Source organism: Falco cherrug, chromosome 5 (assembly GCF_023634085.1).
Source record: "Falco cherrug isolate bFalChe1 chromosome 5, bFalChe1.pri, whole genome shotgun sequence".
Classification (NCBI taxonomy): Eukaryota; Metazoa; Chordata; class Aves; order Falconiformes; family Falconidae; genus Falco; species Falco cherrug.
The window spans coordinates 27640335-27668265 of NC_073701.1; the positions used below are offsets into that span (position 1 = coordinate 27640335).

At 40.7% G+C, this 27931-nt stretch overlaps 1 protein-coding gene across 1 annotated transcript in view; it reads right to left on the minus strand.

Moving 5' to 3' along the window:
* Positions 1-27931, minus strand: part of PTN (pleiotrophin) — a 74617-nt gene that overhangs the window by 11447 nt on the left and 35239 nt on the right. The window contains exons 2-4 of the mRNA XM_055711949.1: positions 8490-8590; positions 6810-6983; positions 5609-5770 (exon numbers count right to left, since the gene is read on the minus strand). Coding sequence (XP_055567924.1) covers positions 5609-5770; positions 6810-6983; positions 8490-8589 — 436 coding nt within the window. The 5' untranslated portion in view covers position 8590. The remainder of the gene's footprint in view (positions 1-5608; positions 5771-6809; positions 6984-8489; positions 8591-27931) is intronic.

Sequence of the window (27931 nt, forward strand, 5' to 3'; positions counted from 1 at the left end):
CCTAATTAAAGACCGGAGTTCAGACACTCAACTTGACGTAAACTGTCACATTCAGATAAATCTAATTGCAGACTAGGATAAAAGGGAGCAGCAGCTACTAGTTAGAGCATGGAGCCAAGAGTCAGCAGCTCCTAGCTGAGTGCCCAGACTGGCCACTGATACTTTGTCAACCTGGAAAATCATTTAGCCTTTCTGACTCTCAATTATTGCTTGCCTTTAAATTGTACTTCCTCAGCTCCAAGGAGTGATAGCAGGATTAGCTAACTACTGCCTGTAAAGATTGCTGGATAAAAGAAATTGTGTAATGCAGATTATTTGTATTTCACTAAACTCTTAAGTAAAGCTCTTCAAACAATATGATATTATTAAAACCACACGGAGTCTTTCCTCTGCTGCAGTAGCATGCACATCATGCCAAACACAGGGAACTGCACTGACACCTTGCTAGCCTCTCAAATGCTGTACCTGATCTGCATTACACGAAAGAGATTACAGCCATTAACATCGCGGGTAGGTCTTGTCTTCCTGTGAGAAACCTTTCCAAACACTTCATGTTGGGGATATGATCTTTGGATACCACCCCAGTTATTAAAGACATTAGTTGTGTAAGCAGTGTTAATGTTTTCCAACATTAGCTGGAATTGCTTTCCTATGTGGCAAGGACTGAGCTGAGCCAGGATAAAGTTAACGCAAAGATCAGATCTATCGTAAATTGATAAAAAGTTGGGAAGGGAGATTTATTAAAAAGAACTAAATACAGCCAGGAGAAAAAGTTATCAGAAAGGAACATAATTCAAAATATGAAGGGTACATTGCAGAAAGAGCAGGCAGACTGCTTATTCTATTTAATTTTATCTTAATCAGAAGAACAAATAGCTAGAAGTACAAGAGTTATAGTGAGAGTAAGAGGAAGAATGAGAGTGATGGAAAGAGTGCAAAAAGAAATAAAGCCTATCAGGCAACCCAGCTCTATAAAAATAAATTCCTCCTCTCTCAGCAGTTAAAGCAAAATGTTTCCTGAATCCTGACAATACTCCATTCTTTTATTTTCTGGCTGGCTGGAACCCGAACAACCATCAATCAAGTTTGGGTGGCCGTGAAGTAGGCCAGATGGAGTATGTCGGAAGTGTTTTCTGCTCTTCAGTGCAAGTTGGCCATTAGAGCAGCCACTCGACAGAAGTGCCTGAGTCTTTCACATCTGTCAAGATAGTTTAGGGAGACCTTGAACATCCCCAGCCTTGCAGACACTGATTAGAATACACAATTGTGTGTGCTAGAGGAGAGGTGGCTGCCTCCACTGGGATTTTGTGATAAAAATTACCCTTTCATCCTTTCCAGCCTTTGTGACAGGCTTTCTCATGACCTCATTTGTGTGCTAAATACACAAACCATGGTGTCTGGGATATCACTGTCATGTTGCTGACAATCCGTCCAAATGCACAATATTCAAGAACAGTTTTCATACTGTATTAACTACACTTTAGCAGAACAACCCTGGACCAAGATACTGTTTTCCAGTCTGAGAACACCTTAGCAAAGCTATGGAGAAACAAGCTCATCAAAAATCCAGATAAAATTCAAATTCCTGATTTGTCATTTGCTCTCCCCCTTAAATCCAATATGCAGCATTCTGCTCTTGCAAGCACTGAGCTCCAAAATGTCCAGGTGTTGCAGACTAAAATCCATAGAGTCAGCTGTTCAGAAGAAAAAATACTGAGACAGAGAAGTTGCTAATAAGGAAAAAATACATTTTTTCTAATATTTTTAGTGTCCAAAATAATGACAGTGCTTCAAAAAGATTTTAAGGCTCTTCCATGAATGCTGACTAATGATAAAACAAATCCATAAGAACACTCAGATCACCAGTTTATGAGGCAGGCATTGATTCTCAAGGTTAATGAGTATCTCCTGGTTTAATTTAGCAGTTTTGCCACAGTTCATAGAAGTTCCTGGAAAACCAAAACATACTTTAGCAGTGAATCTGCAAAATTATAACCCTTGGGATTTTTCTGCAGGTATGGTTTTCCTTTCTGTTAAGCATCGATCAAACTCCTATGAAATGGCAGTCATCACTGAAATAGTTAGGTGAGAGGAGAGAGACACAGAATTCATCCTATCAGCAAAATTGCTACATGTTCTTGAGCTGGAAAGGTGGATTAGCATCAGGAGAGCAGCAGCATAGATAATATCAATTTATTTGCATTTTTCTCAAAGAACAGAGAAGGTGAGGAGGAACTTCAGATACCAAGCCACACTAGGAAATATGTCAGGTGACATCTGGTAAACAATTCTTCATCAGGCAAGCCTAGACGAAACAATCTGCCTTAACCCACATGCCTTCTTGCGTTCTTAATTAACCATATTAATTAACTTTAAAAAAAATATAAGAGTTTGGGAGAACTGTGAAGGTGTCAGACAACGATATCTACTCCACATGGAAGCAGTGATCAAAAGAAAAATGCGTTTACGTTTTTTAGTGGGTGTAATGATCAGTAAAGGAAGTATTACCATTACACTTTATCTTTCAACACAAATCTGTAGAGGACATGCTTGGAATAGTGTGCACAGTCCAGTCTCTTCATCTCAAAAAAGATTTTGCAATAATAGAAGGAATTTGGGTAAGTCCAGTAGAGAGTATTCTTATTGTGGATAAATCGCTATACAACGAAATACTTAAGTCAGAGGTTTTAAGTTTAAAAAATGGCAAGTGACAAAAAGTAACAGATGATATATAAAGCTACAATCAATCAGAGAAGCTAAACAAGAGGCTTTTTCTCACCCCATTTACGATATGAAATCAAAAGGAAGGTGGTGTAATGGAGAGGTTACAAACGTGACCTAATAGAAGGAAAATTTCAGACCACAGGAAAGGGGGCTAGTCATAAAAATCAGGGAAACAACCCTTCTTCTGAATGCACTGCTATTTTTCAGTGCAATATTCCTAGTCAGTTCACATCTGCTTTTGGTACTCCCAACCTATCGCTGTCAGAGATGTGTTCGGTGATGCAGCTCTTGAAGCATACACCAGTCAGAAAGGTAACTGTTTAGTGGTAAAACAGACTCCTGTAATCAATAAGCCCCTCACTTATTATTCTGCTGCCAGAGTTCCCAAACGCCAGAAAGCCGCTGCCCAGGTGCTCCAGGCAATCACAGCAGGAACAGACAGCACTTGATCAGCATTTGCAGGTCTAGCTGCATATCAACACTGACCTTATGCAACACTGTGCCTCAAAAAAAATTTGCTGCTTCCAAATAATGTATCATATGCTTTTTCTCTTCGAGCCATTGATGTGAAGCTATGGGTGAAAAGGGAGGCTAATATGCACCTGCAGTCCATTCCAAGTGCTCAGACAATAATCTTCTTGTCTCCAAAGGAATTAAATTGGGTCTTATTCTAACTACTGATTGAAAACAGTTTAATTTTTCTTTTAACTAGATGGGGGTGGGGACTTACCGCCAACCTGTAGTTTCCTTCACCTCAGGAAGAAGACACTCTTATTCCAGCCAACATGTCAGCACTCCGATCTTTAACTCGGAAATAAAGTTCAGTAGGGCACAACATTTCACACAGTACTAATCTGCTTGACCTAATTTCTTACTCTAGTTCCTCCTACTGCTGCCAAGATACTGTCCAGTGTAGCTCCTATGTAGTTATACCCACAGATCTGCAATATGGATTCGTATCTTTAGCTCAGAGCCCAGGCAGGCTGCGAGCATGTGCCTTCCGTGCATGCTGCTCGTACTAATGTCAACAGCAGATGAACGCACAGGTGGCACGCAGGAAGGCGCTGCGAGATTTCTAAAGCAAATGAGGAGAGCAAAATCTCTGCCCACAGTTATTATGATCACAAACTTATCTTTGTACCTATTTCTCTTTTCGCGTTCCTTCAAATCAAATGAAGTCAGGTTTCCTAATTAAGTCAAAGCACATAACTATGTTTGCTGCAAAATCCCAAGCCGAGTTTCAGCCCCAGCTGTAACTCACTCGTATCTAGAACCAGCTAAAGTTAACTCCAATCCAGCAATTTCACAAGCTCTGCCTTTGAAACTGTAATTTGAAAATGACCCTGTACCACCCAACAGCATTGCTCTCACAAACCAGTGCTGCACCAATGCTCTGCCTTACCTCCCTCTCCCCTCGTCTGGCAGCCAGTGATACCTACACCCACCCAGTGGGAGCAGAACAAGGTGGAGGGCTACTAGTGGCTCACACCGCAGAGGCCTTCTGGCAGCGCAATAGGAAGCTTCATCCAATAAACTCCTAAATGCCATTTAGGCAAGGAAACTTAATAAAGAAAAAAAAATTAAAATAAAAAAATAAGTCCTTTCCCCCAAATTAATAAACAATAAAATCACAGAGCTCAAAGCCCTTCTTGCATTCCTACCCAGTCACTTCTACCCCCAAATGAAGACGTTTATTGCTGCCAACTCGATCAAGTCAACTGGTCTCTGAAAATCTGCTTGTATCCTTTCTGCTGCACAGCTTGCCATTATCTACGCAGGTTCTAGACTCAGCGCTTATCAGATAACTCCATGGATGGCGTGCCAGGCAGACCAGTTACAGCTGTACTGACTGCAAAGCAGATGGATGCACGTACCCACACAGAAAGTGTCTGTAACCTCATCAGATGTGTCTCTGGTTGCACAAGCAGAGCAGGCCACCTGCAGGTACTCTTCAGATCAATGGTGCACCACCATCCACACTTTGAAAACTGCTCATCCCAGTTGCACCTGTCACTCCTAATCACATTTATTTTTATAATTATCCAAGTAGTCAGAGCCTGGAATGTGTTAAACCCATCTGGTTTTAAGCAAAAAAGTGCCAGGGTAGCATAGCTTGTATAATCCACTTAAAACACATTACTTCTGTAACTCAAACAAGATCTCACAGTTTTAGCTCTCACCGTAAATTACTCTACACACGTTAACACCTGCTACTCCAACAGAAGAGTACGTTAAAAGGCTTTCATGATTAGAAAGAAAATAAGTTTGTCTAAGGGGCACCTGGGAACATGAATGCAGAGCATATGCCTCTCTGTGTACTAGGAATTACACTGTCACTCACATTTAAATAAGACATATACATTCTGTACTCTCCTTCCTGCTATTTCTGAATAAAGAATATACAACCCCAAGGCTGCAGAACAGCCACATATTTCAGCGTGCAGTGAGCAGAAAGCCCTTCAATACTCCCTGTCCAGACAGAAAGCAGTATTTTTTTCAACTAGTCATTATTCAATACCAAACAAAACCTCTATTAAACGTGTCTTTATCAAGAGACATTTTTGCATGCCATTATTGGTCTGCTCCCATCAACAGGTGAGTTATGAAAAGCATCTGGAAGTCTAGCCACATCTGTAAACTGGTGGTCTAGGGTTAAAACTGGAGCTCTTATCTTTAGCTTACCTCTTGTGTGTGAGACTGCCTTGACTACACAACTCAAGAATATTGTCTGTCTGACCGCTGAGAAACAGAAGCAGTGCAGCATTGAGAAAAGGCCATGAAAGTACAATCTCTGTACTACTGAGTTCCCACTGAAGCACATGGGACATCACAAATCCAGTGATTTAAATGAAATACTGTGCAGCATTCAGCAAACAGTATTTACCTTGAGGTTTGGGTTTGGTAAGCTTCCCACAGGGCTTTGAGATTGTGACAGTCTTCTGGCAGTCAGCATTATGAAGGGCTCTCTTTAGGTTCCCGGTTCGAGTCTTCAAGGCAGTATTCAAGTCACATTCTCCCCAGGCCTGGAACTGGTATTTGCACTCTGCTGCAATGAGTAAATAAACGGCAATTTTAAAACAAGAGTGACTGAGTGTGAAAACAAAAATGTTATGAGTCTAACAGGATATCACAAGACAGTCAGTGCTTATAGACAAAGGGATCATGCAACCAAAGAAAAAAATCCCAAGAAAACTTTAAAGATTATTTCCAGTGATAATTGCAGTCTCCTCCCCGAAATTTATTCCTCTTGTTTTTGCATGGATGTTGCATTAATGTCATATAAAGGAAAATACATTAAACTATGAAGATACACAATAAATAAATGAAAAAAAAAAAAAAAGAAACAACAGCAGTAGGAAATGTCATTCACATTCTATATGGCTGTTATTCCATTTGCGTGGTGCTAAAGGTTACCAAATAAAGCTGAATAGTTTCAAGAACATATGTGTAACTATGAACTTGTTAAGTCTGAAACTGCAGCAGTGATTGCCTTGGTAAGGTCACAATGATGTCAGAGCCATACAATCTGTTTACTATAAAAAAGCCAAGTTTGCAAGAGTAATAAGACCTGAGTCCTGGACAGACATCTTGTTCAGGACAGATCTGACATATCTTTCTGAACTGTCACATATGAACCTTTTGAACTAAATAATATAGATTAAATAGACTGGTCTTCACTCCTTTCACCGCACACACTGGTAGCCACCACGCTCCACGCTGCAAATCACACATCACAAGATCATGTAAAGCCATGGTAACCATCACAGAGATTCACAGCTGTGAGTGAACACACAACACTTACATTGCTGGCTGCCTTAAACACAGTTGTACGCTACAGGAGAGCAGATTTCAGCATGCTGCTGGAGGACTGAGTTTACAGTAACGAGTTACATGGATTCTTCAGGGGAGCTGCTTTGCTCTGAAGAAGCTGCCTTCTGATGCCTTATGTGTTCTAGCTCTGATGAACTTGAAATAAAAAAGTAGCCCCTTCACCAACGTATTTCCAAAGCTAAGCAGAAAACACAGGGTTCCTGCTCCACAGCCAAATAAAACCCAAGAAAATCCCTTAAGAGAGCGATGTTTACCTCCAAACTGCTTCTTCCAGTTGCAGGGAATCTTACACTTCTGAGTCTTGGTGGTTTGTTTGCACTCAGCTCCAGTACGAGTGCCCTCACGTGTCCCCAGGCCACAGTCACCACTGGTGGGCACACAGACACTCCACTGCCATTCCCCACAGTCAGACTTCTTCGCCTTTTTCTCTGGATGAAGACAAGGAACCAAACCCAAGCAAGACAAGTGGTCAGTACCCAGACCCTATGGAGAAGTTCCCCAAACTTCACTAAACAGTCACAGCACCTGAAAGGGTGAATAAGGGAGACATTCATAAAACAATTGCTTCAAAAGCAGAAGGCCTGGCATCCTCTTCACAATTCTGCAGAGACAGGTCAGCCTTTTTGACTCCAAAGCAGAGTGGATCATTCAAATTCAGTCCTACTACCACATCTACTATTCCACTTAGATACTCTCAAATGGATTCTCATCTTCAGAATGAGGAATCATCTAGAAACCCTCAGGAATCACTGACCAAAACATGCAGGAGGGCTCACTCAGAAAGGACATTCCTCTGGCTCCAGTAGCTGGTGGCATGCAAATATTTTCATTTCCAAGTGAAGCACTACACACTACACATGCTAGAAATGTATGTGTTGATGTTGTGTATCAGAGGATTTGAGCACCTCCAGCGAACAGCTGGGCGATACAAACTTTTCACTTGGTATAACATGTCACATTTTATGTCAGAATATGAACAAAACTCCAAAGGTGCAGAAAACACTAAATGGAAATTTGTACTCAAAATGCTGTTAATAGAGGTGAGTTTGTTGCTTAGGGACAAAAGCAAGGATCATGATTTCCTTTAAATCTTTAAACCCAAGTCTGATGAGAAAAGACAGCAATGTTATTAAACCCAAGGGTTCACAAAAATAACTAGTTAGGACCCCAAAACATCATAAGCAACTTTAAATAATTCTACATAGAATTATTTTCCTTCTAGCTCTTGTATATTTACATTAGTATTTTTTTTTCATATTTCCATATAGCCACAATGGTGTTTTTTTAATGGGAACTCTAATTCTGATAGACTCACGGGTCATATTAACTGGTGTGTAAGTAGTCTGTAGATAATAAGACCATAAGAAAACAACAAAAAGATGTGTTCCTTAAAAAATGTCAAAACTGGGTTTGATAGATATGAATTTTCCACCCCAGGCCTGTCTCTCCTATTATGAGGTCTGAGTTCATCACTGACAGAAAGCAATCACCGCTGGATGTCTGGCTGTCTTTATGCCGCAGCAACTTAGTTCAGTTCTTTGTTGGAGTATTTCCACATCGCACAGCACTGCCATAGCATTGTCGTATACAGCACCGAACGACTGACAGGATAACTGCTCTTTCATCACTCTGGTTCTCCCTAAGTCAAGCATGAACCTATTCCCAGAGCAAATGTTAAGCTCCCTTGCAATACCCACTCTGTGATAACCTAAGGACTCCAGTCTCCAGGGCTGTCAAGCTGCCAGCTTTTATGGAAACTACTTTCTGTTTTCCTATTTAACACAGAAAAACATGTCATAGCCACAAATCCCTACCCTGTATGTCAAAAGGTTAATGAACAACCTGAATTTCATAACAGAACCAGAAGCATTTGACATTCTCCCACATTGTGCAATCTATCTTGGGGATTAACTCTGAGTTACACTGGACCTTACCTGGTTTCTCTTTTTTGCCAGCCTCAGTGGTATTCACAGCTGCCAGAATGAAAATAAGTGCCAGGAGGGCAGCTGTGAACATTTGGCGTTGCTGTTGCATTCTGGGGATTAACAAAGAGAGAGGAAAAAAAAAGGTTGGTTAGACTATAAAAAGTAGGACCCCATCTAAAGTGTTGCTACAGCCTTTTTGGGAAGCTTTGCTTCAGGGCCACAAGACACAAGAAGGTCAAATATAATTAGCCATTGGCAGAATGGGCAATTATCTTTGTTCCAGAGAGAACATAAAGGTTTTTAACAATTATTTTCCAGCCTGTGTACCAAATCCCTGATCGACATCACTGATGTTATGGATGAGTTTTGCCACAGAAAGTTCAGTAATTATTGCCTATCTTCTAGAAACCTGTCAGAGAATTAAGGCTCCTGATGGGCCTGGAACTTCTTTTCTAACCTCGGGCTGTGATGTATTCTGTAAAACTAAGCATAACATATACTTTGTGCTTCAGCTTACCCGTTGATTTGAAGTAGGGAATGCTACACTGTCTGCATTGCAAGGGTTCAAGTTCTTGTTAGATTTACCTGACATCTGAAAAAAGCTTCTTTCATGAAAATTTATATAGGTACTATATGATGTATTGTCTTAATTGTCACTGGCATGTTGCTACCTACTTTTTCCTTCCCCTCCAATTAGTGTCTCTTCCTAATATAAATTAAGCTAATTGCCTGCAATGCAAAACGGGCACAGAGATAGGACTTGCACACACAGCTGGAGGCTCCCCATAGCATGCTAATGAACCCAAAATCTGGATTTGGGAAGCAAATACTTAAATATACAAAGGGATTAAAAACATTTGCTTGGTGATGAAGTATCAGTTATTAGCCAAACACCAAAAGTCATTCAGAGCTGGCTGATTTCAGTCACTTGCACACATAGTTCCCTTTCACTTTGCTATAATTTGCATTGCTTCATTTTGGCATTGTTTATCAGAAAGCAGGGCCATAACAAATTCATATGTTAAAAATCAGCAAGCACTCCATTTCCCAGAGACACCTTTCTAGCAAGTGACCAGGTACCAAGACAGTGGACTACAGATTGCTAGGATGGCCTTAAAAACTCAGCTATGCTGATGTTACAGAGAGTTTAGAGGCAACCTGATCTCGTTTTGCTGAGCATAGAAACCTTAGGGGAGAAATAATTCTCATCACGAACAAAGAACAAAATGTATTTGAAATTTAATTTGGCACTCTTCAGTATCCCCTGCTGGCAACCTCTTGCTCAAAAGCAACATAATTGTAATTGACATGGAAAACAGGAGAGAAATCCCAAACACAGAGACTTTTAAGTATTCCAGCTTTAGTATCATGCTAGAAGCCAGATGAGAAAATGTAATAGTTTTGTTGAAATAAAGTTCATGTGAAGACTGCAAAAGACCTGTCATTCGAAAATCTGAAAGAGCTGTCATTAGCACCAGTGTAGTTTACTTCAAAAGAAAGTATCATTTCCCGTCATGAAGAAAGGACCACCAGTGTTTCCAGTGAACCCAAACAGAGCCCAGAGCTAGCATGCACATGAGTCCTGCATGAGCTTGGGTTAGGTTTCTCCTTTCTTCTGCTACATGTTTCCACTTCGAGTCTCTCATGTTTCAGGGAAAATCAAATAAATAAATAGATTAAATAAGCAATAGAAAAAATGAATATGCAACCTGCCTTTTTATTCAGCTTACTTCAATCTGGTTCGCCGTAATCAAACACAGTTGCAACACTGGTAAGACACAAAACTTGCCCCCTCTGCCCCTTTCCCTTGGAGACACTTCCCCAAGTGCAGCACTGCACCTCACCTCACATCCCATTTTCACTACAATTTCTCTTCTCGCTTCCTCTTTTCCAAACGACTCACCAGAATTCCTCGTTGAAGGAGGGAGTTCAGTGCTCGTGTGGAAACATATATGGAAAGAGAGACATATACTTCCATAATCTCAAGGCACTGTGCCAGCACGCTATCTGGGGGCGTCAGAAGCTGACATAAGGCAGCACCGGTGGGTGTGCTGCACGGGAGGTCACCCCATGCGAGAGACACTCACAGTGGGCTTGCAGCTCCCTCCTATATCCTTGCTGCCCGCCCCAGGGACCTGGGATGTGGTCACACATAGCCCACGGGCTGCTGGCAGTCATGGGGAGCCATGGGTAACTGTTTCTAGGGAAGCTCCTTGATACTAAGCTGACAAAGACTCGAATTTAAATATGATTGACACTATTTTCAGCAAGACAGGCAGGGAAAATAGTTGGGTTTTGGAGTCTGAAATGCTCCAGAAGCCCTGTAAACAAAATCCTAAGGAGCCTTAATATAGCGTGTGCTTCTAAGACTCCAAGTCTCCCTGCAGCCAAAATACTTGCCAAGCTGTCTAAAGCAAACACTAAACTTGCAGAGATACAGATCCCTCTGCAGAGTGAGCCAGGCTGCTTCCTCAAGTGCTTTCGTTATGAACTACCAGCAAGTGAAAAGCCTGTTGTACAGATGGTGGCTTTTCCTCACACCACACCGACACCTTGAATTCGATGTAACCGGTACGATTACAGAAAATTGCATAACTGTTTTGCACACGATAGATTAGCTATGGCAGGTGCTCCCACAAAATTACAAACGGTCTATATATAGTACCCATTAAATATTATCTATTTTTTCGGAAAGCCAGAAAATCCCACCTACCACTGATCATTTGAGTTCAACCTTCAGGTTTGCTTGCAAATATTTCAGTTGGCCATTAAAAAGATGGATGAAGACAAAAACTTGTCAGACAGGGCTTGTTTTTGAAAACAATATATTCCACTGAAAATAACTTTTTGATTTTTGGTTTATTTTTTCCAAATCTGAAAGTGACAATTTTTCCAGTTCAACCTTTGATTTGAAGAATTGCCAAAATTGCTAGTAGCAATGAAAAAAACAAGTGTTTTGCAATACGTAAAATGGACTCCTTGACATTTTGATTTGTGTAATGAGCCTTCTATCTACACCATTGGTAACAAATAAATCATGTGCTACGAAGGGAAAGTATTTCTACAGTCCTGTATGATGGCCCTTAAACACAGCAAGACAACGGCATTTAAACAAATGGCAGTGGCATTTGCAACCAACAGAAAGAGACAAAAATAAAAGTGAAGGAAAGAAGAGACATTGGCGGGACCTCCAGGAAACTTCAGAAAAGAGAAAGAAAGAGAGTTTAGAACAGTTTAAATGGTAAACTGGAAGATCAGAAAAAGAGAGTGAATTATCATGAAGAGAGCACCAAAACAGGAATGACAGAAGTGGTTAATGACAGCTGAACACTAAAAGTGAAGAGTGTTAGGAAAAGGTAGGGTGTAACGAGGTGAGAAGTGAAGCCCAGCTGAGATGCACTATAGCAAGTGGCTTCTCCTAACAAAAATAAGGCACACGAATTATTTCAGTCTTACAGTTGATTTCACAGTCAGTCTCTGCTTGGGAGTAAAAAGATGAAAGGAAAATGAAAAAATGGCAGACAAGCAGAAAATTGCCGAGTTCATCAACCCTCCATCCATGGGTTGAATTGCATGTTGAGCACCAGAGTGCCAGGCAGAAGTCACACTACGGCTACAGTTTAAAGGACCTTCTGAGTGGAGCTTGAGCCTCCCACTCCAAATCCCTCACTACCCCCAACCTGGTTTAACAATCACACTCATCCCTCCTGAACCCAATTCATTAAATCATTCATTTGCTGTAATGAGTACAGTCTACATGACTAAGTGTACCAACTCCTTTCGGAAATACCTATTCTACGGGCTGCAGCACACAAATCCCAGCTCTACCAGAGACCCAAATCAGTAGCTACATAGTGTGGCACAGTGGCATGCAGACACTTTATTTTGGGCTCATTAACACTGCAGACACTTTCATGCAGTGCCAGACTTTGGCTAAGAGCTGAAGAGAAACTTTACTCCTTCCAACCCAAGAGCCTGCAAATGCAGCTTGTTTCCTTCCCTACCCACAGCGGCAGCCCAAGTGTTTTCATGCTGTGCTCCTTTGAGCTTTGCATCTCAGTTAGCGCAAGCCAAGGTTGCTGGAGCGACTCTGTCTGCATTCATACAATTAACTCATACACAGGTTCTCCATTTCTCACACCTGAATAAGTCTTTCCTGAACACTAGCATCCATAACAAACAAGACAATTTCAGATGAAGCTCTACTGGTGAGCAAGTGTTTATTTTTCCTAGCTTTATTGAAGCTAGCATATGCAGCACATCCTAGGATCACATAGGCCTTTTGCAGGTGGCTTTCTTGCTGATAATAACTATTACTCACAAGGCCATCCCTTCATCTGTTCTTTCCAAAGCAACTGGCAAGGTCCCAGATTATAGAAGCAAGTATTTTATTATTAGTCCATGAGTGTAATCTCCCACTCCAAACTATCAGGTTTTCTCACATGATTTAACCTGTCCATATCCTCCAGCTCCTCCAGTATAATATGACAAACATCAGCCGTGTTGATAATGCTGTTACCCTGCATGTATGCGATACTATGTGTATTGCCATCGCTAATGACAGGCTTTGTAGTGAGTTTGCAAGGCCTCAATACTGAGGCATGTCAAGGTTTGCTCTGTCTGAGTCTTCCTTGGCCTGTCCACAGCTTTGTCACATTTGATTTAGATGCAAGAGCAATTTTTCTAACTGACCTGCTAGCCATGGCTAATTTGATTTACTTTTCATTGCCATTGTATGTATGTATGACTCTATTAAAGTACTATAGAGAAATACAGGACTGGTATCTTAGCAAAGGCCTTGAGAAGTGGAGACGTGGGATGCAGTGTAGAGGACTACAGGTATGGGAGATATAAGATGGTGTACAGGCTTGAAAACAGAGACCTCCCAGCTATAAACAACTCATGCATGGTCAAATAAAAAAATGCAAACCTGGAGCTCGTCAAAACTGGATATAGGAGTAACAAAGAGAACACAGAAATAGTTTACAACATACTTAAAAGGCATCATATATACTACGTTTGGATATAACACACAGCTGCAGACCAACAAAGAAAAAAGCAGGCATAAAAGCACACTAGTAAACATAAAAAAAAAAACAAAACCAAAAACCAAAAAACCCCAACACCAAGTTGATCCTAAAGTGAGGAAGAAGAAACCACCAACACGAACATCCTCCTGGCTGAGGACCCCAGATGATGGCATAACCATCCCCATCACCAACCGCATAATGAAACCACCAGCCTTAGCATTGAGAGGAGCTGGGGAAGGGCCAGCAAAACATTAGGAAAAGCAGTTAAATCTATGTGTACGTATAAAAATTTCAACTGTGATGGTGGTGCTATTACCATTACCAGTATTATTATTATTATTATTATTACTACGACATCTGCACAGACATATTCTTTTCCCCAATAAATACATCTACGCTACAGATTCTTGAATTAGACTTGGTTTAAGATTTCACACTAACATTAAATTTTATACTTGGTATAAATACATATAAAAGGTATGGCTCCTCTTTGCCCATAAACAATATTTTGAGCATAACTATAACTCCCAGCTTCGTCTTATACTACACTATCATTTTCATCCCATGATCATGAATAAATAAAATGTACCCAAAAGCAGACTTAAGAAATTCTTAAAACCCATTCTTTCTCTTCACAACACTGCTTAATTTGAGTCCTCTTTAAGTTCCTTACCCATGTTAAAACTACTTTTTCCATTAATCCTTTTTTTTTCCCTGCTTGAATAATTTCTCATCAAGTCCCACAACAAATACTTTAATAAATTACAGTTTGATTAGTCCCAGATTAGTCAGGTCTACAGAATCAGTTTTTAAATGAGCTACTTTGGGACATCAGTCTCCTTTCAGTAAACACATGCTGTGTTTAATGGAACTTAACATTTACCTCCACTTCTTAAATTATTCTCTTATTCAAAATGTTTTCTGCTTTGCAGCCCACCGAGGGCAGATGAACATGTCTGCAGTTACCTGGATCTGCTTCTTTCCCCCTTCTTAAATACAAATATTATATTTGCTATGCTCCAGTTGTACAACAGCAAGAAGTATTTGATGCATGTTTTAACAGACTTAATGAATCTGAAATGTCAAGTGCCATTTTTACAGTACTCTTGACATGGAAACACACAGTTTTCTCTGTAAAAGAGAAGTTAAAAGCACTTGGCCCTTAGGAGTTTGATCTCTGTAACAGTTGCAGAAACTTCTGCTTCTCTGGGTCTCTTTCTGATTCACCATCTGGTGCGTGCCCCTGTGTCCCACCCGACTTCCCACACCAAAAACCGAGGCAAATGCTCACGCACTTTCACAGCCAGAACTTTGTGAACCATCATCTTCCAACTGTAAATGTTTCCTCTTCCCTCACATACACATACATTTCCTCTGTTGCCTTTATTTGAAGGACTAGGAAAAAATAAATAAATCTAGATTTGCTTTTCATTTCCTTTGCAAGATTTAAGTCAGCTTAGGTTTTGGTGAGTCTCACCAATCTGCCACTTCTGGACTTCCAAGACACTGCCTTCTTGGATGATCAGTACCATTTTCTTAAATTCCTGCAAGCTCCTGACAGCAGTTCAGTGGCCTGATCCCCAGCTGAATTTGGAATTCCTCTCTACAGTTGTTTTTTTTTTTTCCCACTTTTTTTTTGGTTGTTTTGTTGTTTTGGGTTTTTTTAGGAAACTAGTTTCAATTTTATTTTTTTTACTATGGTACAAAGAGATTTGAAACAATCCTTTATTCAAAATCTTGCAATGGTCAACACACTTTACCAGTTTACTTAATTTCTTAAAAATCAACTTTTGAAACTGAAAACCTTGATAAGATTGATGTTCACATTCCTGTATAATATAAACTGAATCAGCTTGTTAACACTTAGTACAAGTGGTTATTTTTAAGTATGAGCTTTAAGGATAAGCTGTAAGGTGATATGGAATTAAATTCTAAAATAGCATCAACTTTTTATAGTCAAGTGGTAGGTAGTGAAGAAATCACATCCACAAAAAATTAGCCCCTATTGTTATTAGCACCATTTACCTTCTAATCTAAATTTGGAAAGATAAACCCTTCTATAATGAGAGATCTCCTTATTATATTTTCCTCATGCATACACCACAAGCAAGGACTTCTAAATAAATTTACATTCAGCTTTGGGTTGACACAAAACCAGTAGGTATTTTTCCATACTCCTCCAAAGTAGTTTTGAGCCATATGAATCCCATCTTATACATACCAGTTGCTCTTAATTATTTACAGTGTACCATTAATTTCCTTTATAGCTATATCTCTTTTACTGTGGTTTCTCTCTTTACTGGACCTTCAAGTTCTGTCTACCAGTCATGATTACTATTGCAGAGTATGTGGGGGCTAACCCAATAATATCCATTTGCAGGTACTACACCTCTTTCCAGCTTCTCCAATTCATTACCCAAGCTACATGCACCTGGTATCTCTCTCTGATCACACCCAAATGTCTCTCAGGTACCAACTTTCCATTAACTGCTTTCCACCCTGACTACTGCAGTTTTCAACAGCAGTGATTTATTTCTTTGCCTTGGCTACCCTGCCATTCTAATGTTGTTTCTTTATCTAATGCTAAATATTTATTCACCTCATTTTTCCTTCCTGAATACTAAACGTAGATGTAGACATGACATGCGCTTCTCTGTATGCTTCCTTATGGGTAAAGATCCCCAAACTCTCCTCACAGCACAAAGCCTTGAGCCAACTTATTGTGATCAGCATTCAGTTGCAGATTCACGGACCAAAGAGATGCTGTCTTAATTTCAAACAGAACTACTACTATAGCCTTAGTTGTCTAAGCCTAGAAGTGAGCCAAAGTTTAAGGAAACAAAGAACCTTTAATTATAACAATTGATTGCTCAACCAAATGAGACTATCTCTGGCTGAAAAACTACGCCTTAATCTCATTTCTAACAATGGTTATGTTTCAGAATTATTTTATTAAAGAAAACTTACTAGAATAATGATGAAACACCAAGTTTTCTTCTTTGGTCAAATTAAGTAAAGACATATTTTACTCTTGGAGGGCTAGAGGGTGGGAGGGAGTGGGTGAGTTGATCAGTGTACCAAAAAACCCCACCCGTATTAATTCAGAGACCTGCAGCTACTGTAATCCTGCCCAAAGCAAAATCTGGGCGCTCATTTCCCTTACTCTTTTGACTTTCCTGTGAGGGATCGGTATTCTTTTGTGATACCATCATGAAATTTTGGGAGCTGCACCAGCAGCACTGAACAGTGGATGCCATGATCTGTGTGCTAACAAGTTAGTTGAAAGTCATGTAGGAAACCCAAACACTACTGAATAAAAGCTCCCTGCATTTCAGCCACAGGACGGCTGGGTAGTGAGGCCAGCAGCCCAGCACCAGCCTCCAGGTCCCCATTCTAACACACATAACACAGTGCATCTGGCAGGTTGCTCTGTCTGGCAAAATGATAATCAGGGAGTTTCAACTAACAGGTGCTTCTCAGCTTTTCTTTTTTCCATCCTTTTCTTTGCTTCCATTTGGGGGTGGGGAAGGAGAAGCCGTGCCACACAGAAGCAGCTCCAGTGATGCTCTCCCTCCATGCAGGGCAGGGGAAGCGAGCAAACAGCAGCTGGCGGGGAAGAGGCAATTGCTTCCCAGGTGAGCCAGCACTGGAAGGAGTTGAGTAAGCAACAATTTATTCAGCAGTATAGTGGCAAATTAAAATAAAAATAAAAATTAGTATAACTATCTGTTTCTGCAGATCAGCCAGGTAGAAGTGAGAAAACTCTAGAAGGCTAAAATTATATTTAGCAGACTTTATTTTTTTTAAACTAGCATTTACGCTCGGCTACAGCAAAGGTACCCATAATAACAAGCCAGAATCAAACAGCTAAAAAGGAAAAAAATCACAGCATGACCCTTCTGATAAGCCCAAGTCAAACACTTCGCTTCAAAAATTGCAGTGTGCAGCTCAGGAACTAGATTTTTCAATATGTAATCAACTTTATGTTCTCTTTTCAACACAGACATCGTTAAGGGCCAGAAAAATGAGCATCGAGGCCAGTGAGTTATGCTAATGCCATAACAATAAGCAGGGAACCAAGACTTGCACGACTGAAGAAAATTATTAAAATATAAACAACAAAAAGTAAAAAAAAAAATTGTCAATTAATATGCCCCACCTACCTTTGCTCAAGTAAATAAGCTAAAGGAATTAGTTAAGTTGTGGATAACAGTTCCCCTAGCCTTTCATATTTGCATAGTTGATTGCATGTTGGTCTCTCACATCAGGCTAAGGCAAACACACGCTGTGCATATTTTATATTTCTAGCTCCCCAGACATAAATTAATAGTTTAAGTTGAAAACAGATACCCCTGGGTACATCAATTCTGCCTTTTAGTGCTGAGCATAATTTAGACTAAAGACTCAAGAAAATGGCCAGTCCAAACAAATACAGAAAGAACATTTCTTCCATTTTTCCAAAATGTTTTGCCAAAAGTAAAATGTTTCATGAGAGAGCATAACTTTCAATAAGATGGCAAGGTTTTGAAAGCATTTTTATAAATTAAAATAATCTTATTTTTGTTCTTAGAAGCTCACTAGGACCAAATTGCATTCCCTCCCATCAAAAATAAAATTTTATACAAGCTATGCAAAGGATCCTACTGCTTCTCATAGGCAGAGTCTCCAGATACTTAAGCCACATAACACCAGACCTAGAAATCTGAATCTCCATTTGGACTTCTTGTTAGCCAGCTCTATCTCTCAGGGAGCACCAGGAGCTGCACAGTTCCTTCATTGCAGCTTCTAAGCAAAATTTTACCAACCCAGAACACTATAAGCCTTTATCTGATCACAGAAGAAGGAATCAGTTATAAAAGGTGTCATTTTTGGAGGTGAAAGTTTAGTGTTCACTCAGTACTGTTGTGAACAAAAATAGAATGGTAACAAATAGTTTCTTCCTCAGAGGAAAAGTTTAGTAAGTGGAAATGCAGTGCTAAACAAACACAACAAGCACTGTGGATGGTTAAAAGGCCAGAGAACTAACAATCTAACAGAGATGGCCAAAACCCTCGAAAGGGGATTAAAAATTTTATGCTTCTTTCTTTTCAAATATCCCACATGAAATTTTATAAAAGTGACTTTATTTTCAGAAAGCCTAGGAAAAACACTTAATATTTTGAAAACATGATAATGCAGAAAAAAACCCCAGCATTCACTATAATAAGCTGATGTTAAGAAATTAACAATGCCAATAAAAGGGTGAAAAAACGTGCCTTCCTTTCAAGAGAAACATTACATTTATTAAACGTAAAAGGGGTGGTTGCTATTTTCCCTGTTTGTTCCCAGCCAGTGTATGCATTTTCTTAACCCTGGCCTTCAAACTTTCTCTTAGAAACTGCATCACTGAAATGAATATCACTATTGAAATCAGTTTTCTTTCCTTCCCCAAGCTCTTATTTCACTCTCATCCACAATGCACATATTTCCTTCCTCTTTTTTGCCCGTGGTGGGTCTGAGTGAGTCAGGGCTCTCAAGTCATAAACTAATACTGACTTCTGAAACTGCCTCTTCTATTAACCTTGCCCTCCCTCTGCTCTAGCTAAGAGGCTGAAGAAAACAGAAAAAAAAACCAACAACCAAACCAACTAAAATTTTGGATCATTCTGCTGTGTTCCCAGACCCTAACTGAAAAAGACATTTTAAGCCACTTCTGTTACTGTGATTTTTTTTTCCTCTCCCTGCTCTTCCCACAATGATCACAGCTGCTGTTAAAGTCACACTAAGTTTCTTTACACTTTCATTTCTCCAAGACTAAAGATGAGATTAAACAGTCCTGGATCTGATCACCAGGAAGACCACAGGAGACACATCTCTGTTCTCTCCAGTTATTTTTGTGTCAGTAAGAGCGAGGCCAAGCTGCTGATTCAACTCCACCGAGCATCACCTGCATCAATGCATCTCTCCTGGAGAATCCACATGTTCCAGTCATGAGTTTCCCCAACCACAACTACTGGTAAATCCTCTCTCTCTTCTTTTTCAACCCTGCTCCTCCAATGTGCAAAATAATGATTTGATAATGGCAGAGGGAAAAAGCATGCCTATCTAAGGGAAAACAAGCTGCTCTGACAGTTATTCTTTCTGCCTCCCTTCCCAGCCCAAACTGGCCAGTGTCTTTGCTCTAACTAATGATGTTCTGGTTGCCTGAGACTGTTAAAACACAGCGTATTTTTTTCATGGTTTTGCAATGCCTCTGACAAGTGACCAGATCCCTACTCTCAGCTACCATGACACTGCAGGACCAGAAAACGGCAAATAAAAACTGTAATATAGAATCTCCTGGTATAAGGAATACAGCTGACACCTACTTAGCTAATATGTTTTCATCTACCAGAGATAATTCGGGTACCTTCTGAAAACGTTAAGAGCAAAGAGTGGCATAATACCATCCACATGCTAAAGAGAGGGCAGCAAGGAGTCTCTCATTGTCCCTGTCCAGCCAGGAGAAACTCTTCTTCACTATTATATATTCATTTATTGAGACAGAATACATTTATGAAGCCTCATGTTCTTGACTGTAGCAGCTGTAACAATGTCCTATGGGTATCACAGTCAGAAAAAAAAGGAGCGATCAATGAATATGACTATATCTATAATTAGGTCCACAGCAAAAGATTGTTACTACTACTATGAGGATAAAAATTGCGTGCAGATATACACTGATGTCACCACAGCCCCAATGGTCATACCGTTGTTGTGAATGCATCATGATTTGAAAACTGTTTAAGCTGTGACACGACTTTCATAATGAACAGCTGTACCGTACAAGCCAGGCAGATGCCTCCACTGTATTTTCATTTTCTTTTTCTCCCTGTGCCCCAATGAGGACATTTTCAGCTCAATGACAACAGACAAATCACACCATCTGTCACTGTCCTCACTTCTCCATCTATGAAAAAGGGATAATAGCACTTGCCTCCTTCCAAAGAACACTGAGAAACCCATAATAAAAATGATTACGTGTAGGGGGGATAATTTTATTATCCAGCATCAGCTGCAGCTTGCTTTTCTTTCCTGGATCTCATGTCTTCATGCTTCCAGGCTTTGAGGAGGGTGGCCAGACTCCGCCAAACAGAGGAGAGCAGCAGCAACACTGTGCAGCTCCCAGTGGCTCAGCATGTTGAGGGAAAGCTGCAAGACACAGCGGAATCCCTTTATCCAGGGGTCCTCAAACTATGGCCTGTGGGCTGGGTACGGCCCCCCAGGGTCCTCAGTCTGGCCCCTGGTATTTACAGAACCTCCTGCCCCCCCCCGCCGGGGGTTGGGGGGGAACCAAGCAGCCGCAGATGACTGCCTGCCACTGCATCCGTGCGCCGGCCCCCTGGTTAAAAAGTTTGAGGACCCCTGCCTTTATCTTTGATGACTACCTTTCCCCAAAAGTAATTAAATTTTGTCACATACTTAAGTGTTCATCTGCCTGAGCTGACTGTCAGGTTGGAGAGCTGTTTGTTTGGTTTTTTACCTATGAGCAGACTCTCAGAAATACTCTATACTCCTAAAGAAAATAGCCAATTTTATTTCCTTTACTCATGACTCCCCATCTCCTTTGCTGTCTGTTCAGATGGCACTCCAAAATATGCAGTGCAGTCAGAAACCTATTTAAGCTGAAAGCACACGGTGTCTCACCTATGCCCTCTATTAATCTTTTCAAGGGATGCATTTATATACTTTTTCAGAGAAATTATCTCCTTGCTTGAAGTGACAAATGTCAGGGCATTGGGACAGCTATGCAAAAATGAATGAGGAAAAAACTAATTCAACTGAAACAAATGCAACATGCAAATGAAATCTGTGTTTCAGGCATGTTGTAACACAGGACTAACACATGTTCTTAAATCATTGTCCTTCAAAAGCAGTTAGTGAGCAGAGGGCAGCAGTTATGTAGCATGTTATCTCCTCTTTGCCAGCCAGAAAGCAAATTGCATCTCCAAACCACATGTGCCCTCCAGTGTGATACCAGTCAGCAAAGAAAGAGCCCAGACCTCATCATCTGCAATTGATATTCATAGAATCATTTAGGTTGCAAAAGACCTTTAAGATCATTGCGTCCAACCACAAACCTAACACTGCCAAGTCCACCACTAAACCATGTCCCCAAGCACCACATCTACACGTCTTTTAAATACCTACAGGGACAGTGACTCCACCACTTCCCCAGGCACCCTGTTCCAATGCTTGACAACCCTTTTTGTGAAGGCATTTGTCCTAACGTCCAATCTTAAACCTCCCCTGGTGCAACCCGAGGCCACTTCCTCTCACCCTGTTACTTTGGAAAAGGGGCCAACACCCTCCTTGCTACAACCTCCTTCCAGTTACTTCACAGCTCTTCCTCCTTAGTAAGGGCTTTAAGAACTGCCTGTCTTACTCCAATGTAATTTAACAACCACACAGGATGGACCCTACCTTGAATTCACAAAAGGACATTCACCATCGCATTTAATGGTAGCAAAAAATGAGTTGGGATGCAGTGCCACTCCCTTTTCAGGTATGGGAGCCTGGCCAGTGTTCACCCTGACCAGATTAGTGCTAGGAATGAGCTGCACCTTTCAACAGCTGTGGTGAAGCACCCTCAGGCACTGATGGTGAACAGCTGCATTCTGTGACAGCACCTCAAAGTGGTGCCTCCATCCACAGGGGATTGTCCTAGAAGCAAGCTAGAGAAGAGAAGAAAGTGTGATCATCTTCACCTGGCAGAATGCAAACTGACCTTTAGAGACACAAATCAATTTGTTCCTACTTATCCAAAAGTGTAAAGAGAACTTTTTTTCAGAGAAAATAGTCTTATACATTAACTAGAAAAACAACCTAGACAGAAAATCACACCTTCAAATACAGCCAGGAAGACAGAGTTGTCCTGCTCCAGTTACTTACCTTATCTGCAATAAGTTTCATTTTTCTATCCAAGGTAACAAACATCAGTAGATATTGTAGCTACATCATTTGATGCAGATGGAAGAGGATAAAGCTGCACAGTGTGCAAAATGTAACAGGTGAGACTTAAGAGCAGTCTTTTTGGGTTTTGAACTCTGGCTATATTCCACAAAATCTTTCCACTTTGGAAGTCAATATAGGTCTGCATACTTGCAGCAAAATTCTGGTAGCTACAGAATAAGCCTGAACAGTGCTCTAGTAGTATTCAAAGGACTCTGTGCCGCAGCTACAGGCTGCCACAGGTCAAAAAACATTCCATTATTTAAAAGCCTGTTTTCATCTATCCAGGGAGGGCAGGAATGTGTTTTCATGACTGATCAGGCTTCTCTGTTATCGTCCTCATCTACTGGAAGGTATTGGAAAAAATGAAGAAACTCCATTCAAATTAAAAATTCTTGTTGGCTGACATCCTGGCTGTAATTTGATGGTCACCATTTCACCCTGTTATTTCAATTACCCTTCCAAGTGTCATCTTCTCTAATCCCAGATGATGTCTTACCTCCTCTTCATTCCTTTATTCTTGTACACACATTTTTAAAGAGAATCTCCTTATAAGTCATTCTGCACCTCATGGCTGCTTCAGGTCACAAAGTTCTCTTAAGACCACTAAACCAACTCTTTCTAAAACAAAAATAAACAGAGTCCTCTCTCCATAATGGAAGCAACAACACAAGGGAAAAAATAAAAAGGAGGAGTTACTTACACTATTAAATATTTAACAGATTCATTGGATGGGAAGATCATACACTCAAAACTCATCGAGTAACAGTAATGCAAAATGTACAATGCAAAACTGAAACTCTTCTTAAAATACGAGCAGGCAAATATGTATTTCACACTCTTCCCATAGTCTTCATTTTGCATCTGCCAGACACCTCTATATTCACTGTGCTAGCAGGAGGCAGAAATTCGCAGGGAGACAAATGGAGACTTTGGCAGCTAACCGAGGGAGAACCAGACCAATCGTTACCCTGGGGGTCCAAACAGGAGAACTGCATACTAAAAGAGGAGAAAGAAAGAGTAATAAGCATATTGGAATTTAAGATCATCATCTTTGGTGTTGAGAGTTAATAGCCAGCTGAGAACAGATCCAAGGACTATTTTTCAGTTTACTGAAGGTTCAAATAAATAAAAATGCAACAAGTCACACATGAAAACCTTTGACTCAGAGCTGTCTTTCCAAACTACGATGGCTCAAGAGAACTTTTTTTTAATTATTTTTTAAAAATAAAGTCCAAATTCTGCACAGACTTCTGTGACAAGAGTCATACTAATGACATATTGTATCATCAGAGTATCACAGCATAAGCCAGTAGGTGCCATAAAGATAAGACTGCATTTAGGAAGAAAGAAGCTGATATTTTTAACCTCCAAAGGGAGGCTACAGCCCTGGAGGAGGTTGAACTACTGCTGGAAGGCAGGTTTTATTCAAATTGAGTTCTTGTTAACATATAAATAAGGTTATCTTTAAAAGCTGTACCTATGCCACATATCCAAATGTAATAACTGGAAGTAAAAAGAAAAAAAATGCAGGCTGAGAACAGCTCAGGTTTGCTGTCGATCTACTGGTTGATTGTTTCCAGATAACGTCCTTTCCTGCTTCCCTCCAAACCAGACTGGTTTTGAGCTTTTGACCTTATATCACATCAACCAGGCTCTTGCTGAAGCTCTCTGAGAACCGGTCCCTTGGGACTTTGAACAATCAGCCACACAAATTTAGTGCTAATTCACCAACAGAAATTAAAAGAAAGACAAAAATGGTTATCCTTCTTTTTGCTGAATTTTGTATTGATTTCAAAACCAAAATTTAAAGTTTGAAAGATCCGTCTTCAGATCCTGTCCATGATTGATAGCTGAGATTTTGATTGCTGTTTCCTACTCCTCAAGACAGCCCTAGCTGCAGCATAAAGGTTTCTCAGATGGACATCTCAATCGTCCTTACAGAAAATTTGTCTCATACTACAGATATTTCTAATGGCCTCAAAGGCATTTTCCTGAAAGGTGGGATTATTATGCCCTAGTGAATATTTAAGTATTTTATACCACATGATTAGCTTCCACAGGAGATGGGGAGAAACCACCACTATAAAGTGTCTTGTAGGACAGTATTTACAGCATTCAGATACACGAGTTTTTGGCTAAAAAGACAAACTTTTTCAATCCAAAAGAGAGGGGATGTGAATCAGGACTCCCTCACTCAATACCCTGTCCAAAAGGCTACCAAATAAGGGGAAGGCAATACGATATAGAGTAGCCTCCCCGCTCTCTTCTCCCTTGCATAAGCAGCAGTTATTCCATAAATGTTTTAACTTAAATGCAGTTATGTAGAGCTACATCTATATAATGTAGTGTGATCCAACAGAATTTTCTTGAGAAAGTGTCTCTCAGCAGAGTTGCAAGACAGTACTCTTTTTTCATATGTGAAAGAAACTGCTCATAAGCACTTCAACTATCACAAAGACAGGATTTTTAGAACAAAGTCCCATGTTTTTCTGTTCCATGCATGCGGCACTCAGGGATACTTAGAGATTCAAGTGAGAGAACTCTATAGCCAAAACGATGTTTTGCAGGCATATTCCTAAAGTTGAACACAGGTGGTCTCTAGAGCCTGCTGATGATCAGATCTTTAGGGATTACATTGTTTACACCATTTGGGATGTACATTTTTTTTCCCTTCCTCACACAAACTGCCACTTCTCCTCCTCCCACTCTTCTGCACTGCTATTACGTGCAGAAATCCAGTACTGTATTTCCCCATATGAAGAAACTGGCAAGGAAAGACTGCATGCTCTTGGCAGAAGTTTATCCTGGGATTATGCCAATAAACAATCATTTTCTGGTTGCCACAAGCATTCCATTATTTCACTTTGGCCATTCAGTCCACTCCAGTTCAGCTCTGTTAGTGCTTCCTTAATAAACCCTTATTATCAGGAGCTCAGGCCTCTGTCATTTGAATTCATGCTCAGCTGGGACTTGGTATTCAGGGACCCCATCCGAAAGTTGTTAAAAAAATATATAATTAAAACACTTACTTTGCCATGGAACATAGACAATGGAATTTCGTTGGCTGCAAGTTATATTTGCACTCTTAAAGACTTAAGAAAAGCTGGATTTTGAGGCTTGTTTTATAAACAACACTTGGAGGCTTTGGTACTCGCTAGAAGAGAAATGTAACAGCAGTCTTTTGGGTTCATCCTTCGTTGTACACATACACCTGTTGTTTACGGTACAAATAGATTTCATTGCCTCATCAATTTTTAATCACTAAATTTGGGGGCTAGATTTAGGTGGGGGAAAAACCCCAAGCCCCAAATGCCCTGGAAGGTCCCACTGGGGCAGGTACCAAGCGGCGGCAGCACCCAAGAGAGCTCCTCCTGCCCTGCCACAGCTCCTGGCCACTCTGCCGCTGGGTGCCTACCGAGGAGGTGGCTTACTTTGGGTTTATGGGTTTGGGTTTATAAGCAATAAAGCCACTTATCTGTGCAGCACGGGCTTCACAGCTTTGGTCCAGGCACCTCAGTTCCCCTAGAAAGCAGCAGGCAGTCTGTATCACTAAGGGCAGCACACACACCCCCTGAATTAGCAAGGTGAGCGGCTCCAGACTTTGAATTTTATGCAACCAAAGGCAACTTCATTGCTGCGCACAGCAATTAAGAAAAACAGCTTGCCCAGAGATTAGTTGTCAATCCTGGGCTGTTGGGTTTGTCACTGGAAAAGCTCACGACCGCCTCCCTCATGTACCCCACTGTCACAAGCCCCTTATTATTTAACTTGCTCTTGATTTTCTCTTCTTTATAATAAAGATGTAAAAGCTATTAATCTCAGCAGTTTATTAGCCCCAGGCTGGATGTCTTTTTGCCTGTGCAGGGCAGGAGTAGTGGTACATATACCTCAGATACTGCAAGGATAGCATCTGTCTGCTCTTCTGCAGCCAGTTCTCTTTGTACAAGTTGGATTCTACTGTAGTTGAAGTGGCAGCCTCTGGAAACCAACATGTAAATGCGAAAAGGTGTATCACCCATGGATCAAATTAGCGAGGCTTTATACTATATTTATGGTCCTTCCAACTGTCCTGGAGGCAAGCACCAATGAAACGCATTCCCATTCACTCTGCCCTCTCCTCTCCTTTGCTCCGTGCAATTCTAATCAGATATGCAAACTACAGAAAATGGAATCTCTGCCCTGCATCCCAATAAGGATGGCTTAGAACAAACAAAATAAGGATGTCCCCTAGAACAAACTGGCTTGCAAGATGTTGAAGTCACTGCTGACTTGTTTTAGTAGGAACTAAAAGTAGGAACAGGAGAAAAACAAACAAAAAAAGTGTGATAAAAACACATACATATTTTGGACTTCTAAAGTGAAGTCCTTCTGTACTTGCTAATGCTAGTGACTCTGCAGCTTGCTACACAGAGTAGTCCAACCTGGTAAGACAGGGAAAGTACAGAAGGTCTCTCAAAGACATGCTTCTGCTTCAGAATCCCTTGGGAACATTTTTTGTCTCTGTTCCCATAAACCCAAATGAGACCCTTTACTGCTATTGCTGGCAAAGGAATTTGGAGAACAGCACGGTTAAGAGCAGCTTTCCAGGGACTGCACTACTAGTGTGAGCTGTCATAGTGGTAACAAAGGGGAGCTGGTGTGCAGCTGAAAAGCTGGTTTCACAGGCTCTTCTCTGGGCCTAGGGGCCCTTGTCACAGCAAAGAGCTCCTGAAAGCTCTGGAGTCTTCAGTTACACCAGAATTACAAACAGATGAGTCCTGAGACAACCTCAAATGAAATCAAAATCATATAAACCTGTGAGATTGCAGCTGTCCAAAAATCAAACTGGATCAACAGACCTTGTAAGATCTCCACTGCTTTTTATACTCTCCATGAGGGAGTAGAAAGCTGAATGTATTTGTACCTGTAAATGGTACTTCCCATTGGTCCTTTGTTTCAAATTTCTTCCCAGACAGTTAAGGGACAGAAAAGTATCCCATGGTATGCATGGTTGTTACAATTTCTGTAAACCAGGAATTCAGTTCCAATGAGTCTCCCAAGTACATGGTCAATTGTAACTACTGAATTCTGTCATTTCTCACTTCTGTGAATTTGCAAGAAATAATGGGGGGGGGGGGGGGGGGGGGGGGGAAGCCGTAATAAAACTGCAACAGCTGAAAATGTTTATAGGCAAGTACTGGGGAGGGGTGAGGGAAGGAAAGAAGGAAAGGCGTGGAATTTTAACTCTCGATAGCTTTGGTGTAAAGTTATGACAAGTCGTAATTGTTTTATTTCTGTGCAGCTTAAACTCATAATACAATCAGTCTGCACTTGCATTGGCAACACACCTACCACCAATGGGAGTGATCTCCTCAGGAACACTCCAGGACTTTATTGCCAAACCCCAAACACAAGGTTAGTATAGTCAATCATTAATTAAATGCATGATTTCTCCTTAGGGAAGATAAC